This window comes from Hemicordylus capensis, chromosome 2, assembly GCF_027244095.1.
Source record: "Hemicordylus capensis ecotype Gifberg chromosome 2, rHemCap1.1.pri, whole genome shotgun sequence".
In the NCBI taxonomy this organism is placed as follows: Eukaryota; Metazoa; Chordata; class Lepidosauria; order Squamata; family Cordylidae; genus Hemicordylus; species Hemicordylus capensis.
Window position 1 is genome coordinate 131,413,379 of NC_069658.1, and position 18,703 is coordinate 131,432,081.

At 42.8% G+C, this 18,703-nt stretch overlaps 1 protein-coding gene across 7 annotated transcripts in view; it reads left to right on the forward strand.

Annotated features, from left to right (window-relative positions):
* The window catches only part of SVEP1 (sushi, von Willebrand factor type A, EGF and pentraxin domain containing 1), a 249,175-nt gene that overhangs the window by 123,458 nt on the left and 107,014 nt on the right, over window positions 1-18,703 (forward strand). For all 7 annotated transcript variants that reach the window (XR_008316279.1, XM_053296616.1, XM_053296613.1 and 4 more), the window contains 4 exons: window positions 7,895-8,052; window positions 11,673-11,874; window positions 12,804-12,979; window positions 14,183-14,307. Coding sequence is in view for 6 of the 7 variants with exons in the window: in XM_053296616.1 (XP_053152591.1) it covers window positions 7,895-8,052; window positions 11,673-11,874; window positions 12,804-12,979; window positions 14,183-14,307 (661 nt within the window). In the remaining variant the exon portion in view is untranslated. The remainder of the gene's footprint in view (window positions 1-7,894; window positions 8,053-11,672; window positions 11,875-12,803; window positions 12,980-14,182; window positions 14,308-18,703) is intronic.

Sequence of the window (18,703 nt, forward strand, 5' to 3'; positions counted from 1 at the left end):
GCCTTCATTCTCTCCCATGATCAATTATTTATTTATTTTAACATATGTATATACTTCCTAAAACCTATGCCTCTGCCAGCTTCCCTGGATATACTTTGCATATGTGGCAGCATCCAAGGGTCTCAGTTCCTGTTATGGTTCTTCAAATGCCAGTAATGGCTTTATGTGAAGAAAGTAGAAGGGGCTGTGGTGTTTAAGGATCCATTCTAGTTCTGTTCTGAATCCAGATTCTAGATGCCCTATCACTCTTTTGAAATAGATTTCTTGATACAAATTCCCAAAATCTGAGTTTTTAAAAACCTGGGTTTTGCCAGCAATCTTAGCAGTTAACGTCAGGGTTCCCCCCCCCCCCGTTATTTTAACTCAGGGCTGCTCAACTCCGGCCCTTCTGCAGATGTTGGCCTACAAATCCCATGATCCCTGGCTATTGGGAAGTTGAGCAGGCCTGTTAACTCATCTACTTAGGTTACTTCAAACTCTGGCACCTCTGGGTTATGATCCATTGCATGCATAAGAGTGGGTTCTGTGCCTGTGCGGGACCATTCGGGCAGAATTGGCCCTCGAAATGCTCCCCCCCCCCCACATGGTGCACTTCCTTAGTTTGGGCAGGCTAGCATTTTCTCCTCAGTTCCTTTCTGACCACCATTGTGTCAGCACCTCGGACAGTGAGCTCCTCAGTTAGAACTTTTTTCCTGTGGAAAAGAAAGAGACAATACCTTATTTTACTCCTGTGACTCCAACCGGCCTTCACTATTCTTTAGCTAATTTTTAATTAAAACAACGACAACAGACAAATGGACAGATTCTTTCAGCAAAGACTCATACTGACAGACAAACTTTGCTGGCACTGACTCAGAACAGACTTCTAACTTCAGCATTTAAGTACCACTATTCCCGCACCCCATTTCCATCCTCATGGAAAAGAAGAAAACTTTCAAACGTCTCTGCAGTAATGCTAAGCTTCCTTAAGCAGATGACCATGAGCTCTGTCTCATGTGCCTTGGGGAAGAGCATAACATGTCCACCTGCAAAATATGCTTGACTTTCTCTCACCAGACACAGAAGAATAGAGCGCCACACCTTCAAGCCACTCTGTATGACAAGGCGCTCTGTCCTAGTATGCCAGTGCCCCCTTCTCTGGCTGGCGTGTCCGTTCCTTTGATGTTGAGCACAGCGTTGATGTTGAAGTTGAGGTCTGTGGAGGTGCATTCAAAATGCTCAACTCAGAATGCCGCAACATCAGAATCTGGCACTCCTTTTAAGGATCTGAAAACGCTTTCAGACCCGCTGCACCATAAGCATCACAAGTCTTGACACAGTGAGCAGAATGCCTAAGGAGCGCCTCCTTTGAAGAAACATTGGGACAAAGGCATTAAGCCTCAGCATGAAGAGCTTGTAACCATCTCTCAGTTGACACCGTCTCCTACTGGCCTTCAGTCGACGCGTGGACGTTCTCCAGTTCAACCTTCTATATCAACCTCAAGACCAACCTCTCAACATCGTGGGCATCCTTCGACTTCTATGACGATGCCCGCTTCAATACCAACTTCGATGTCAACAGTTCAGCACCATAACTGATCACTGTCTCCTGCCAAGGTGCTATTGCAACCCCCCTCTCCAGCGTCCCGGCCACAAAGATGGGGTGGGGGGGGCTACTCTTTGACCTTGCCAGTTTTCAACATCAACACCATATGACGAGGATATGTATCCTGGTTTGGGCCCTGGTGATGCTCAACGTCTTCTGAATATGCTTGATTCCAACAAAATCGCTCTGTCAGCCTTGACATTTTATGGGTTCCTTAGCCATGGCCTCGATCCTGATGAAGATTTTTAGCTCTATCAGTGCCGAAAACACCTGGAATGCCGCCAGCTGCACCCATTTGGTCAGCTCATTCAACACCTTTATTTATTTATTTATTTATTTATTTATTTATATATTTATTTATTTATTATTAGAGTTATATACCGCATTTCATTAAAAACAATCACAAGGTCCCAATACAGTCCTCCTCGCTTCTGTTTCCAAGACTGTAGCAACCCCAAAGACTCCTCCACTGAAGAGTCAGCCTACTCAAACAGTGTCTTTGGACACTGCCTCTTCTATGACACAGACTGCCCCAAAGAAAAAGGGACCTTTGGTTCCAAGGACGGTCATAGTTACGGATGACTACAACTCTGATTCTTCTACGCCTGGCTCCTCCAATTCTTCGGAACACCCAGATGACCCTCCTATCAAGGTAATTCACAAGGAGGACATCTCCCCAAATGAGGAGATGCGGCCCTATCACCGCCGGATCAGTGACATGATTACAGTGCCAGTTAAGATCTCAAGAAACAAACACAAGATGTGGATGATCCAGTATATAGAATTTTCAGTTCAATGGCTACCACACAATCAATAATAATAATAATAATAATAATACTTTCTTTCATTGGTGTTGAACGAGAAACTATTTAACACCGATGAAAGAAAGCAGGCCTACAAGAAATAACAAGTCAAGAACCGAGCAGAAAAATGGAGAAATAAGCCCCTGCATGGTCAATATTTGCACAATATAAGTGGAAAATCAGACATCACCAAGACCTGGCAATGGCTTAAGAATGGCAACTTGAAGAAAGAAACAGAGGGTTTAATACTGGCTGCACAAGAACAGGCACTAAGAACAAATGCAATAAGAGCCAAAGTCAAAAAGTCAACAACAAACAGCAAGTGCCGCCTTTGTAAAGAAGCAGATGAAACAGTGGACCACCTAATCAGCTGTTGTAAAAAGATCGCACAGACTGACTACAAACAAAGGCATGACAAGGTAGCAGGGATGATACACTGGAACATCTGCAAAAAATACAAGCTACCTGTAGCCAAAAATTGGTGGGACCATCAAATTGAAAAAGTGGTAGAAAATGAAGATGTAAAAATATTATGGGACTTCCGACTACAAACAGACAAACATCTGCCACACAATACACCAGATATCACTGTAGTCGAGAAGAAAGAGAAACAAGTAGGAATAATCGACATAGCAATACCAGGGGATAGCAGACTAGAAGAAAAAGAAATAGAAAAAATCACCAAATACAAAGATCTACAAATTGAAATTGAAAGGCTGTGGCAGAAGAAGACCAAAATAATCCCAGTGTAATTGGCGCCCTGGGTGCAGTTCCAAAAGACCTTGAAGAGCACCTCAACACCACAGGGGCCACAGAAATAACCATCAGCCAATTACAAAAAGCAGCTTTACTGGGAACAGCCTATATTCTGCGACGATATCTATAACAACTGACAATAAAATTCAGCCATCCCAGGTCCTTGGGAGGGACTCGATGTCTGGATGGAACAGACCAGTCAATAACACCTGTCTGACTGTGTAAACAAGAAATAATAATAATAATCTGTGCACCTTCCTATGCTCCTGGTGATTACCAAAGCTGCTAAGACTGCGTGGGAGGTTCTCCAGACTTCTGCCTCCACTTCCAAACGCCTGGAAAACTTGTCCAGGATCCAGGAGGAAGAGAACATTTTTCTGCTGAAACATCCACCTCCCAATTCTGTAGTTGTGGACTGTGCTTCTTCTTCCAAGACTGGGAGGAAGCATTCCACCCTGAGGCACAAGGAGGGCCACAAGTTAGATGTAATGGGTCACAAGATTTACTCAGCCTCTTGTCTTGCAGTCAAAATTGCAAATTACACTACGTATTTTGCCAAGTACTCCCACTCTCTGTGGGATTCTCTCTTTAATGAACAATCTGATTTGTCTCCAGAGGAATTCTTGGTTAAGTTTAATGATATTCATGCCTCAGTCATGCTCCTTATTAGGAGCAATGCCAAACACCTGGCAGAAACTGAGTTGCGCACTTTGGCGACTACAATCTCCCTGCCGAGGCATGCATGGCTGCGGTCCACTGCTCTCCAACCAGACATGAAGGACAAAGTGGGGAATTTACCTTTTGATGGGAAGAGTCTTTTCTGTTAATCCACAGGCTCCACTATGGAGTCCATTAAAAAATCCAAATTCACAGCAAAAATGTTCACCACGCCTTCCCAAAATTACTCTTCCAAATACCGTTCTTTCAGCAGATAACAATATTCTTACAAGCAGTCAGAGAAAAAGGACTACCATAAGCCTTATCAACACTTCAATAGGAAACCTTTCCATCAAAAAACAAGGAATTCTCAAGGCCTGCACCTGAAAACCACCAACTCGGGAAGCAGCATCTTTGATCGTGTGGCCTGTCCTCTGGAACCACCTTTTCAAGAACTCTCAATACCAACTTTCACTATTTTTCAACGGGATCACGTCCACGCCAGCATCCCCACTGCTGATGGAGGAAGTTCAGGCTCTCTTGGACAAGGAGGCGATCTCACCGGTTTGGTGGACAGATCAGTGGCAGGGATTTTACTCCCACTACTTCCAGGTCCCTAAGCGGGACAGAAGTCTACAGCTAATCATGGACTTATGGTGACTGAACTGTCATGTGGATGTGTGCAAATTTTGTATGGTGACATTGCAGAGCATCCTTCTTCTCCTTCACAGGGAGGAATAGTTTGCAATGTTGGATCTCCAAGACATGTACTTCCACATCGGGATCCAGCACAGCCACAGGCAGTACCTCAGGTTCACGGTGGGGCACCGGAACTATCAGTACGATGTTCTGCCATTTGGTTTGGCAGCGATGCCTTGTGTATTTACAAAGTGCATGGCCATGATCATAGCACACCTACTGTTGCAGGGGTTGACAGTCTTTCCATACCTCAATGACTGGCTTTTGGCAAGCCAGTGGGAAGACGTTAGTTTTGCAGGTTTCGGAAGTCCTGAATCTACTCGAGATTCTGGGCATTCAGGTCAATTGGAAGAAGCTCAGACTACAGCCAGTGACGCCGTCCTCAATGCAGAATCACAATGGGCTTTTCTGCCCAAGGAGCACCTATTGCGCATCAAGGCCCAGATAGCTGCCTTCGTTGCACAACCCATTCAGAGAGCGCACAAAGTACAGAAACTGCTGGGGCTCATGGTGTCATGCACCTCTACTGTACACTATGCCAAGCTACGACTTGGATGTCTTCAGCTCTGGTGTCTCTCAGTTTTCCAGCCAAATGTGGACAAGCAGCTGACCGTTCCTTATCCAATCTTTCTTTCCCTCCAATGGTGGACGAAGGAGGCCAATCTGAGGTCCAGAGTCCCCTTCCAGGTTCCTCAACTGAATACCTGGGTCACAACAGATGCTTCCCTACAGGGCTGGGGAGCCCATTGTGGGGATCTCTGATCACAAGAACTGTGGTCTCCACTCCAGCGCCAGCTGCATATAAACTTGTTGGAACTTCTCACAGTCTTTCAGGTGCTAAAGTCCTTCCAGCCGTCTCTGAAGGGCAGGGTGGTCCAAGTCAGCCTGGACAATACCACGGTGATCATGTACTTAAACCTCCAGGGAGAAACAGTGCCCTGCTCCCTTTTGCATGCTGAGCCTGCAGATTTGGAATATGGCAATAGTGCAATGTATAACTTTGACTGTGATTCACATCAAAGATGTAGAGAACACTGTAGCAGACCACCTCAGCAGATCATAAATCTGCCTGCAACAGCACGAATGGGGAGTTGGTCTGCCATATCTACAAGTGTTGTTCAAAGCCTGGGGGACCCTGGATATTGACCTGTTTGCAATGTCGGAGAACAAAAAGTACTCCCACTATTGCTCGAGGGCTGGAGTCGGCCACAACACCAGCGGGGATGCCTTCCAATTCAACTAGGGCCAAAAAATTCTATACATCTTTCCCCCTTACCTTCTACTGAACAGGGTTCTGGCAAAAATACTGTAGGAGTCTGAAAACTGCATATTGATTGCTCCATGGGGGCCGTGACATCCATGGTTTCAGCAAGCACTCAGACTGTCGAGTGGTCACCTCTGATGATTGCCTCAAAGCGAGGATCTTCTGGTACAAGAGGTCGGCAGGCTCCACCATCCTGACCTGAAAACCCTGAACTTGACTGCCTGGAGGATAGACTGTTGAGCGACATCCTTCTCAACGACAGAAAAAAGTCTACTCACGTGAACTACACCAGCAAATGGAAGCGATTTCAGGTGTACGTGCAGAAGCACAGCTTCCTGCCTCAGACTGCTACGTCTCACCTGGTCTTGTTATACCTACAAACCTAAAACAGCAGAAGCTGGCCAATGTTTCCATCAAAGTCCATTTGGCCACCATCTCTGCTCACCATCCCGGATGGGATGGAAAGACAGTTTTCTCACATCCGGAATTGAAGAGGTTCCTTAAAGGTCTAAATAACCTCTATCTGCCTTTTGTCGACCTACCAAACAGTGGACCGATCCCTGGCTCTATCAGCTTTAACAGAGTCTCAATTTGAGCCCATAGTGATGGCCCTTCCTAAACTTGTGACGCTAAAGATGGTCTTCCTGTTGACCATAATGTCGGCCCAATGGGTGAACAAATTAAACACCCTTCACATTGATATCCCCTATGCTAAATTTCATGAAGACAAGGTCGTGCTTTGCTTGGACCCTGAGTTTAGGCCTAAAGTCTTTACGGACTTCCACATCAACAGCGACATTGACTTGCCCACCTTCTTCCGAAATCACATGACAGCTCTAGAACGGTCACTGCATTCCTTGGATGTGCGGCATGCACTCCTATTCTGCTTGAATCTGACCAAGCCCTATAGGAAGACAAAATGACTTTTTGTGGGTTATAAGAGCAAAGTGAAAGGTTTCCAAATCTCTAGACAAAGACTATCCCTCTGGATTGTGGAACTCATTTTCCTTGCATACAAGCAGCAAAAGGTGGAGCCCCCAAAAACCATATGTATCACTCTACCAGGGCTTATGCTAACTCTGCCACTCATATGGCTGGCATTAAGGACATCTATACAGCAGCAATTTGGTAATCTGAGCATACCTTTGTTAAGTACTATATCTTGGACCTTTACTTTGCAGCTCAGGCCAATTTCAGGAGGGGTGTGCTGGAAAGGGTCTTACCTTAGCATACTACATCCACCTCCAGACTGACAGCTCGTTAGTCACCCACTCTTATGAGTGCAATGGATCATGATCCAGATAAACAGGTTGCTCACCTGTAACTATTGATCTGGAAGTTCCAGTGCCCCACCGTGAACCTGAGGTACTGCCTGTGGCTGTGCAGTCATAAGACCCTCCTGTCGGCCCTGCTGCAGTATGTGAAATGACAATGTGTATGTTTACAGAGTATAAAGTGCTACTTAGCTTGTCAAGCTGTGAACTAGATCTGTACGATGATTGAATCCAAATGTTGTTCCTTCAGGAACTGAGGAAAAAATGCTAGCCCGCCCAAACTAAGGAAGTGCACCACATGCAGGGGGCAGGGCAAAGCACTTCGAGGAGTTAGTGAATCTTCCCGCATGGTCCTGCGCAGGTGCAGAACTCACTCTTATGACCACAAAGGATCACTTTCAGATCAATAGTTACAAGTGAACAACCTGTTGGGTTTTTTGAGTTCTACATTTCAATGTAGAAAGCTTTACATTCTAATAGCGCTAGTAGGAACATAGGAAGCTGCCATATACTGAGTCAGGCCATTGGCCCATCTAGCTCAGTATTGTCTACACAGACTGGCAGCAGCTTCTCCAAGCTTATAGGCAGGAGTCTCTCCCAGCCCTAACTTGTATATGCCAGAGAGGGAACTTGGAACCTTCTGCATGCAAGCATGCAGGTTCTCTTCCCACAGCGCCCCATCCCCTAAGAGCAATATCTTGCAGTTCTCACATATAGTCATTCATTCAAATGAAAACCAGGGTGAACCTTGCTTAGCAAAGGGGACAATTCATGCTTGCTACCACAAGACCATCAAACAAGTATTTGTTTGTTTAAACTGTTGTAATAAAACAGTGCTTTTGGTTTCTGCTTACAGATGTCACTGTGTCACAGGATACACAGGGCCACAATGTGAAATTAACACCAATGAATGCGAATCCAATCCCTGTGCAAATCAAGCTACCTGTGTGGATGCCTTGAACTCGTACATTTGTAAATGTCCCCCTGGCTTTACAGGCAGCAGGTGTGAAACAGGTACACAGGACCATAGTATGAGCAAAAACAGTGTTCACCAAGAGTTTCTGGGCAACAATTGTGCAAGCTTGGACTGATACTAAATGTAGCAGATTATGCTGTGGGCAATGCAAATAATAATAAAACATAGATATTGAAGCCAGTCATGTAAGAAATAAATATTTTGCATTGGAAAAAGCAATACAGATGGCCCTTATTGTTTGTGGGGGTTCCGTTCTCGCCTATAGGTGCAAAAATGGAAACCATGAATAACTAAAACTTAGCCCTATGGGAATCCAGGGGTTAGGTTCCTACAGACAAAGAAGGAATAAAAAAGCAGGGAGGAGGCAGAAATAAAAGAAAATACTATACCTTGCTCTCCAACTCTCCAGTAATGCTCTCCAATTCCTGATTTTTCACGAAAAATCACGTGGGAATTTGTTTTTGTTTTGTTTTCAATTAGAGCCACAAAATGGCTCTGCACTGTAAAATGACAGCTGGAAATGACATCAGAAGTCATTTCCAGGTCACTTCCAACCACTCAAAACCGTGAATAGGTGAATTTTAGTCTTTTTAATATCATCAGTGGATACACGAAACCTCAGTTGTTGAAACCGCGGTTCATAAGAGCCACCTGTATTTAAAATTCATGCCTTTCCCAAAGTTGATTTCAATTTGTATGAATTTACAGAGTGTCCATATTACATTCCCCCCCTCCCCTAAACACTTCCATTATTTAGGAAAGATTTCACTCATGTATTGTTTTGTGCTGGTGTGCAATAGCACACATATTGTGAAAACTAAGGACATCTAGTTTATGTTGGAGTAATCTAAAGATACTGTACAATAATCAAAACTTTTTGAGATAACAAATTTGTGTCTGTAGCTTTTGCCCTTGCAATTTAATATACAGGTGAAACTCGGAAAATTAGAATATCGTGCAAAAGTCCATTAATTTCAGTAATGCAAATTAAAAGGTGAAACTGATATATGAGACAGACGCATTACATGCAAAGCGAGATAAGTCAAGCCTTAATTTGTTATAATTGTGATGATCATGGCATACAGCTCATGAAAACCCCAAATCCACAATCTCAGAAAATTAGAATATTACATGGAACCAAGAAGACAAGGATTGAAGAATAGAACAATATCGGACCTCTGAAAAGTATAAGCATGCATATGTATTCAGTACTTGGTTTGGGCCCCTTTTGCAGCAATTACTGCCTCAATGCGGCATGGCATGGATGCTATCAGCCTGTGGCACTGATGAGGTATTATGGAAGACCAGGATGCTTCATTAGCGGCCTTCAGCAATTCTGCATTGTTTGGTCTCATGTCTCTCATCCTTCTCTTGGCAATGCCCCATAGATTCTCTATGGGGTCAGGTCAGGCGAGTTTGCTGGCCAATCAAGCACAGTACACTGTATACTTTTCAGAGGTCCGATATTGTTCTATTCTTCAATCCTTGTCTTCTTGGTTCCATGTAATATTCTAATTTTCTGAGATTGTGGATTTGGGGTTTTCATGAGCTATACGCCATGATCATCACAATTATAACAACTTAAGGCTTGACTTATCTCGCTTTGCATGTAATGTGTCTGTCTCATATATCAGTTTCACCTTTTAATTTGCATTACTGAAATTAATGGACTTTTGCACAATATTCTAATTTTCCGAGTTTCACCTGTAATGTATCTGCATATTGGGGGATGGTCTGTCACCAACATTTTTGCTCACTGATAAACTATAATAATTGTATAATGATATAATAAAATAGTATAATTATAGTATAATAATAAAATAGACAAGTGAACATTTCCATTTGTCTATTTTATTAGTAAATTATAATTATACCCCAAAGTATTTCATTCTAATGGATCAGAGCTTATTCTTCCTATTCAGGGTGTTTAAAGGACTAGTGGTGTGCACGGAACTGCAGAGGTGCGGTTCGATGCCAGGAGTGGTAGCTCTTTAAGGGTGGGAGAGGGTGCACTTATACACACACCCCACCGCCGCACTTACCCTGCTGGCCCTCGGTTTCTGGCAAAGCCTTTGGGGTGGCAGTGTACCTGCATGCCCCTGCCCCCTTTCCTGGCTGGAAGCAGCCTGGAAGTGGGCACGCTGCACTTCGGATGCCACGTGCACATGCGCAGATGGTACTTCCAGCCAGGAATGGGGGCAGGGGCGGCAGGCAGGTACACTGCTGCCCCAAAAACTTTGTCAGAAACTGAGTGCTGGCGGGGGAAGTGTGGTGGGGGGTAAGTGCACCCTCCCCCATCATTAAAGAGCCCCCCCGGCATCAAACCTTTGAGCCGGCGCCGCATTCGAACCAGTTCGGAGGCCTCTACAATGGCCTCCGGACCAGTTCGTGCACATCCCTATAAAGCAGGGATCCTCAATGTTGGGCCCCCAGATGTTCTTGGACTTCAACTCCCATAATCCCCAGCCAAAGACCACTGGGCCTGGGGATTATGGGAGTTGAAGTCCAAGAACATCTGGGTGCCCAACATTGAGGATCCCTGCTATAAACGACTTATATACAGAAGTGAAATGGTAGAAATTACAAAATCCTGACAAGTGAACATTTTCACTTGTCGGGATTTTGTAATTTCACTTCTGTGTATAAGTCCTTTCAATACCCTGAATGGGAAAAATAAGCTCTGATCCATTACAATGAAATACTTTGGGGTTTTAATTATAATGGGTCAAAATAGAGAAAAGTGAAATTAATTTATTAATATCAATGGGACTGATATAGACAGTTAATATACGTAGGTCCTGTTGATTTCAAAAAAGAAAATCAATTCAAAATTTCAAATCAAAATAAATTAGCATGCTTACCTCTCTCTGAATTGTTCAAGGTTTGATTTCTCTCTTGAGTAAATTGAGAAAGACTAGGCTCTCGGCTCTTGAATGTAACATGAACTAGTTGCAAATGGTAAATGCAAAGAGGAAGAATTGGTCCATATTGTTGCCACAGATGTCTTAGTGAAGCTAGAGGCAAGAAGTGAGAGATTTAATCACCTCATGATAGTGGAGATGTCAAGTTCAAATATATTTTTACTTGTCTGTTTATAGATGGCCTTCATTGCCTTTAGATGTGTGATCTACAGAGTCACAACCTTGATAGAAGTGTTTGATTTTCATTCATTCATTCATTCATTCATTCATTCATTCATCATATTTATATAGCTCCTGATATGTGTATCTCTAGGTGGTATACACAATTTAAAACACAAATATAAAACACAGTAAAAACAATTAAATCAATTTCATATAATAAAAATTTAAAACAATTTTATGGGATAAAAACAAACAGTTTAAAATTAATTTCAGTTAAAGCCTGAGAAAACAGGTGTGTCTTGAAGGTCTTCCTAAAAGCAATTGAAGATAGAGATGCTCTTCTGTTGACAGGGAGCATATTGTATCCCATTCAGCAATCTACAGAGTTTTTTAACAGGCACAAAGTTGTCTCAGAATAAGGCTCCATTGCTGATGAACTTGAAACACGGAGGTGGAAGAACAAGAGCTCTTCAGGGTTTTTTTTGCTCAACTTGAGGTCAGGCGTATTTCCAAGCAGCTTATTGAACCAGTGAACTGTAGTATACAGATCTGAACATTTTCCTTGTTTGTTGCAGAACAGTCTTCTGGATTTAATCTGGATTTTGAAGTCTCTGGAATCCATAGCTATGTTATACTTGATGGTGTCCTCCCCTCACTAAATGAAATTACATGTGCATTCTGGATGAAATCCACTGATACTACTAATTATGGGACTCCGATTTCTTATGCAGTGGAAAATGGAAGCGACAATGCATTTCTTCTTACAGATTATAATGGGTATGTGAAACAGCAGCAGTACTGTCATAATTTCAAGACCACCTTCTGTATTCCTAGGGGCCACTTGATGCTCCAGGGCAGTAATGTATTTTCCTGCACAACTACTCTCTAATGGAAGTTGGCATCAACTAGCAGTTAGGGTTTCCCTGTTATAGTGCATGCACTCAGGCCTGGCTGGGGCATTCTGTACAAAACCAAAATAGAAATGTAACATTAAAGTACAGCACATGTTTAAAAATATTTTTTCTTTGTCAGCGCAAATGAAACTACTACCACTCCTAGTAGTAGTAGTAGTAGTAGTAGTAGTACAAGTATTTATATACCACTTTTTAGTTCTCAAAGCAGTTTACATAGAAAAATAAATAAGATGGTTCCCTGTCCACAAAGAGCTCACAGTCTAAAGGAAACATAAAGTACATAATCAACAGCCAGTGCAGCACAATATTTAACATACTTTCAGTCAAATTTTTATAAAGCCACCAGTGAATAGATGAAACTGCTTTGCAGTCTGCCAGTTTGCCAACCCTGTCCTAGAATGTAAGATAATCTTTGTTCATAAATATAATCCTGATTTATACAAACTGTACAATCTAGGAACTTTTAGCTTTGTTGTTTTTTCATATCTGAATTCCTACCCACACTATATTCATGGCATTTATTTTTATTTTCAATGAGATATTTTTGCTATTATTTGGGGATATGCTGATTCGGGCCTTGCAGCCTCCACAAGCCTGCATCCCTGGGCACAGTCAGGCTGCTTCAGTTTGTAAATATTTGGACCAGCCTTGCATGTGTGCATGCACATACACACACGTTTTCTTGTAAGAGGTTTACTGAAATTACTACAAATGTTTTTATACAGTTAAGTCTGCCTCCCTCCCTCTCTTTTTATCTCTCTCTCAAACTCTCTCTCTCTTAAATTCATGTAGGTGGGTTCTTTATGTGAATGGGAAGGAAAGCATTACAGATTGCCCCTCTGTGAATGATGGCAGATGGCATCACATTGCTGTCACCTGGACAAGCACTGACGGAGCCTGGAGAGTTTATATTGATGGGAGATTATCTGATGGAGGCAGTGGCTTGTCTGTAGGATCAGAAATCCCTGGTATTTCTCTTTTCATTTTTATTCAGTTATGTTTCCTTTTTGGGGCTCAACCAGTGCTGGGAACAGCACAGCACTGTGCACAGGTGGGAACGGTCAGCTCTGTATTTATTTAACTTGGCCTATTCGGAGCTGAAACCTTGCACAGGCCTACTGTCTGCTCCAACAGGCAGACAGCATGTCTTTATCTGAGCTGTAGCCCTTCTACTCACATGGTGTGCCTCACTTAGCACAATCACAGTTACCAGGGGCGTAACAAGGCTGGAGTGGGCCCAGAGACAAAATTTTAAAATGGGCCCCTCGCTGATACACACACACACACACACACACACACACACACACACACACACACACACACTCTTCACATGTGACTTGCCTCTGGGGTGCCCCTCAAGGTGTGGGGCCCCCCAGGCAGCCACCTCCCCTTGCCTAATAGTAGTTACGCCCCTGACAGTTACAAATCAGAGGATTATAGTATGGAGCAATTCAAGTCAACATTGAAAAGGGCACCATCTGAAGCAATCATAAATCTAGGATTTGACTAAGAGGCAAAGGCAGAGATGTGACTTGCATTTAAGTCCAGCTTGAGGATTTTTATTTTTGTTTTTACTTTTGCAAAAAAGAAAAAAAGGAAGATGTAATCACAACAAGTGACAAAGACTGGCGCATCTAATGCACAAATCTTTTTCTTCTTCAAATTGTCATTTATAAAAACAACAGTCAAATCATCCACTCAGTTTTAATCACTCAGATTTGATTAAAAACCTTTGCAGCATGGTAACTATTTCTGCATGTTTGTTCCCATGCCACTCCAATGACATATAAGTGTGGAAACCGCATAGGATAGGTATAATGACAGGATTATCTCCCATTCCAGTACTCCATTTCCTGGCTCCCAAAGGTAATTAATCTGCTCTGACCTCTTTTAGCCACCTACTTGTTGAGGAGTGGCATTTGCCCTGCACCCCAAATGTTGGTGACCTCATCATCTGTATGCCAGATAGCAGCCCATTTACTTTTTCCCATGCAACTCAATGAGTACTATTGAATCCTGCTCTTCATCTTCATAGTTGTGTCCTGCCTCTTCATCAATCTACCATTGGCTGAAGTTGCAAATAAATGAATGGCAATTTGCATTCAGGTTTTCATTAATTAGACACAGAGTACACAAGCTGTTTCTCATACCATTTCTCCTTTGTTTTATAGGTGGAGGTGCTTTAGTGCTCGGACAGGAACAAGACCAAAGAGGAGAAGGATTCAATCCAGCAGAGTCTTTTGTTGGCTCAATTAGCCAGCTCAACATTTGGGGTTATATTTTGTCCCCAGAACAGGTAAAATTGGTTTCTTGAAGATTTGCCAGATTATTTTCCAAAAAGTGAAAAACTAAAATAGTTTTCCATAATTTTCTCTGGATGGGTTCGGATATAGCGTCAACCATGTTTTTTTCTGTGTGAATTGCACAAGCAGGTATGAACGTTGGGCTGATGTGCTCCCACTCCCTCTCATTCCATGCTACTTCTTTTACTTCCTGGTTCTTGGCAAACCATCATTTTACTGTTCTGTCCAAATCTGAAAAACTATGGTTTGCGCAAACCAAGACTAAACCATAGCTGGAGTTTTGTTTGTGCATGTTATGGCAAATCATAGTTTGGTATTACTTCTGAATCACTTTCTCTGACATGAACTGATGTCAGAATTTGCTGAGTTAGAATTGCCTTATAACATTATACACATCTATGCATAATAAAGCTGCATTGGAAATAATACTATAGGAAAGTAAGATAAAATAAGCAGACAATCTCTATTTAAGAATGTATTGCTCTAGAAAGGCATCTATCTATCTATCTACCTATCTATCTATCTATTAGATTTCTATACTGCCCTTCCAAAAATGGCTCAGGGCGGTTTACACAGAGAAATAACAAATAAATAAGATCTAAATCATAAATAAACAACTAACTAACTAAATAAGATGTCTCCCTGTCCCCAAAGGGCTCATAATCTAAAAAGAAACATAAGATAGACACCAGCAACGGTCACTGAAGTTACTGTGCTGGGGATGGATAGGGCCAGTTACTCTCCCCCTGCTGAATAAAGAGAATCACTACGTTAAAAGGTGCCTCTTTGCCAAGTTAGCATCTTTAATAAAGGGGACCCAGTGTGGCACACAATTCCTTGATGAAGTCTTAACTTTACCACTCGGAGCTGTAACTATATTTTTGTAAGTCATTAAGGCTATTCACATGATATGAGCTACCTAGGGTAACCCAGGCAGTTCATGTAGTCCAGAGCACCGGGAGCCCTCTTCTCCCAGCTGCTCCAGAACATGGTAGCCCCGTTTTTTTAACCAGATTATAGAAAGGTAAAACAAACCTGTGATTCTGCACCTGCATAGTAGCTCCCACAGAAGAATTTCCAAGCTCCATGAGGCACACTTCAGCTTCATTGAATTGTGTGTGTGGCATGACTGTTATTTTCAGCGGGAGAGCGCCTTCTCCTCAGTTCCTTCTCGACCGCCACGCTGTTCATCACATCATGAAAGATTCACTCCATTCACATCCCAGTTCCTGTGAGGAAAACGTTTGCCTGATTATTCTGTATTTTTACTATGGACAGTTTTACGGTTTCCACCTTTGAATTTTGTCTTTACTTGGTTCTTTATCGGTGGCTTTGTTAAATCTTTGACAACACACTGTCTCTGGTTTCTCTTTCCACTTTGGCTAGTGTTCTCATGGACACCGAGAAAACTTCTAAAAAGTGTGCCTCTTGTAGAGGAATGCTGCCCTCCTCAGACTGGCATGAATGTTTAATCTGCCTTGGAGAAAATCATAACATGAGATCCTGCAAAATCTATTTGGCTTTTTCAAAGCACTTGAAAGAGCAGGGAGCTCTGTTTGCAGACAACACAATGGTGATTGTCTACATCAGCCACCAAGGGAGACAGTGTCCTGATCCCTTTACAACATAGTGTTACAGTTGTGGGAATCAAACATAAACCACCATGTGCACCCAATTGCCCTACATATCAAATGCATGGATAACACATTGGCGGATGCCCTGAGCAGGTCCCAGCAGCACGAGTGAGAGATAAACCCTGAGATTCTTCAGAACATCCTGCAGTCCTGGGGAAGCCCGACAATGGACCTGTTTGCATCACGGAACAAAAAAATGCAAACTCTACTGAAATAGCTGAAAATTCCTCTTCTTCAAGAGTAAATTTGTCCTTCCAGTGCTGTAGTATTATCCTTTTGGCGAACTCACCCCTCCCCAAGCACGAAGAAACCACAATTCTTGATGTAATGCTAGATTCCATATGCTGGGGATGCACCCCAACAAAACATGAATGTCTTTGACAAGCAGTGATTGCTGCAACATCTTGTTAACAACTTTATTGCTTGTCAAGCCAAACTGGCACAATAACCGGACAGGATCAAACCATACGTGTAAGTGTAACCGCATACAGATTACACCTCCAGCATCTAGAAGTCTGTGACCATCCCTTGTTAAACATTCTCTAAGGTGTCAAATAGACACGGAATAAAATGTTCTGCTGTATTAGCCTCATTTTGGGACCCCGAGAGATATGTTTCACAGCCTTCAAAGCAACTCACCAATTAATGAGATAGGGTATTCAATATCGTTGTTCTAAAGATCTCAAATATAATCAATATAATCAATATCAATCTTATCAATGTCTTCAAGCTTCTAATAGAGCAAGGTTACTGTTGGGGATTTTTACCCCCAGATTACTTAGCAGAGCACCAAATAAGATCTCTCCATCCTGGAAAGAATCTATCTATGTGGTCGCTAAGAGTCAACACCGACTTGTTGGCACTTAATCAATCAGTCAATCAATCAATCAATCAAGCTACCCATTCCAGTTACAGAGTAGAATGCAGAGTTTTGTTGTTGCCGCTATTTAGAGAAGACACATGGAGATTCTTGTAGAATAAAATACTAAGTAGATTTATTGGTGAAGTACACCTTTGAATAGGAAAGACCAAGTCCTTAATCTAAAGAACTTCATAATGAATAGGTAAGGGGAGAGAGAGATGTTTCCATCTGCTCTCTTAAGAGGAAAGGAAGGGATTCTGACTCTCATAGGAAATACTTGAAGAGTCATATGAGGGGTCATAGAGTAGAGAAAGGTAGAACAGCTAGGGAGACCCTTACTCACTATTTCTACTCCTAATACTCCAGTGGTCATTAGGATAGTTGGTGCAAAAGGGTGATGTACTGGAACTCCAACAGTTACAGACTTAGGTGCATCCAATCCAGGTCTAATAATAAAGTTCCAGATCTAATAATAAAAATGGAGTTTCAAAAGTGGCAATAGGACCAAAAAGCCATGATAGTAAATGTTTTAGCAATTGGATAAATCAGAGGCGCTCACCCACCAGCAGTTGAGCACTGCCAAACACCAGGCTGAGTCTAAATTGTGCTTCTTGGCAGCTGCAGTCTCCCTGCAAAGACATGCCTGGCTTCTCTCCACCAGCCTACAGGGAGATATAAAAGAGAGAATTGAGGGCTTAACATTTGATCATAATGGCCTTTTCATTGAGGACACCGACACCATGATGGGAAAAATGAAAAAAATCTAAATTCACCATCAAAACTTTCACATCTACCTCTTCCTACAGCTCCAAATACCATCCTTATTCAAAACAAAAGTCCACATTCAGACAGCAAGAGTGCCATGACTTTAGGAAGCAGTACCAACCTTAGCACAAGTGCCCATTTCATGGCAAGGGGAAGTCAAATCAACCACAATGCACAAAGCAAAGTGAGCCTCAGAAACATCTTTGAGGTTCAGATCCACCCACTGTCACAACCACACTTCTCCCTTGTCCCACCACTGGGGTCCACAACATCTTGGCAAGTGAAGAACATTACCAGTCTCATGAACTCTATTATTCTGCCAGCATCCAACAGCAAGCTGGCCTGCATGGCACCACATAACATCAGACTGCTGGGTCTTCAGGCTATGCCACAGAGTTAAGAACAACCCCGAGATTTACAGGGATGAGGTTCACTCAACCCTCCCAAGCGTTATTGGAAGAAGTGAAGGAGCTGTTAGCCAAAGGGGCTATTGCCCCGGTACAGTGAGAGCACAGACAGGAGGGCTTTTACTCCCGTTACTTCCTGATCCCAAAGAGGGATGGTGACATATGACCTATTATGGATCTACGCCACCTGAACAAATTTGTCCATATGAGAAAATTCCACATGATCTCTTGGTATAGAAGAGGTAGGCTCTCTTGTCTCTCTTGTACAAGAGAGCCTACCTCTTCTATACCAAGAGAACTGGCTTATGATGCTGGATCACAAAGATGCATATTTCCGCATTGGCATCAGGGCATGACACAGAAACTATCTGAGGTTTGCAGTAGGAAATCAAGTGTACCATTACTCAATCTTACCCTTCAGGCTTGCCTCCGCTCCAGGGTATTTACAAAATGTATGGCTGCGTTGCTAGCTTACCTGCAGACCCAAGGTATATTGGTCTATCCATACCTGGATGACTGGGTCCCGACTTCCAAAGACAGAGAAGAGTTACATTCTCAGGCAAAATACGTGCTATGTCTCCTCCAAGACTTGGGGATCCAAGTCAATAGGGGAAAATCCAAACCGGAGCCAGTTCCTGTTATCAACTATATTGGAGCAGTCCTAGACACGGAAACCAGGAAAGCATACTTACCTCAGGAACACTTCCAGTGCATCAGGGAC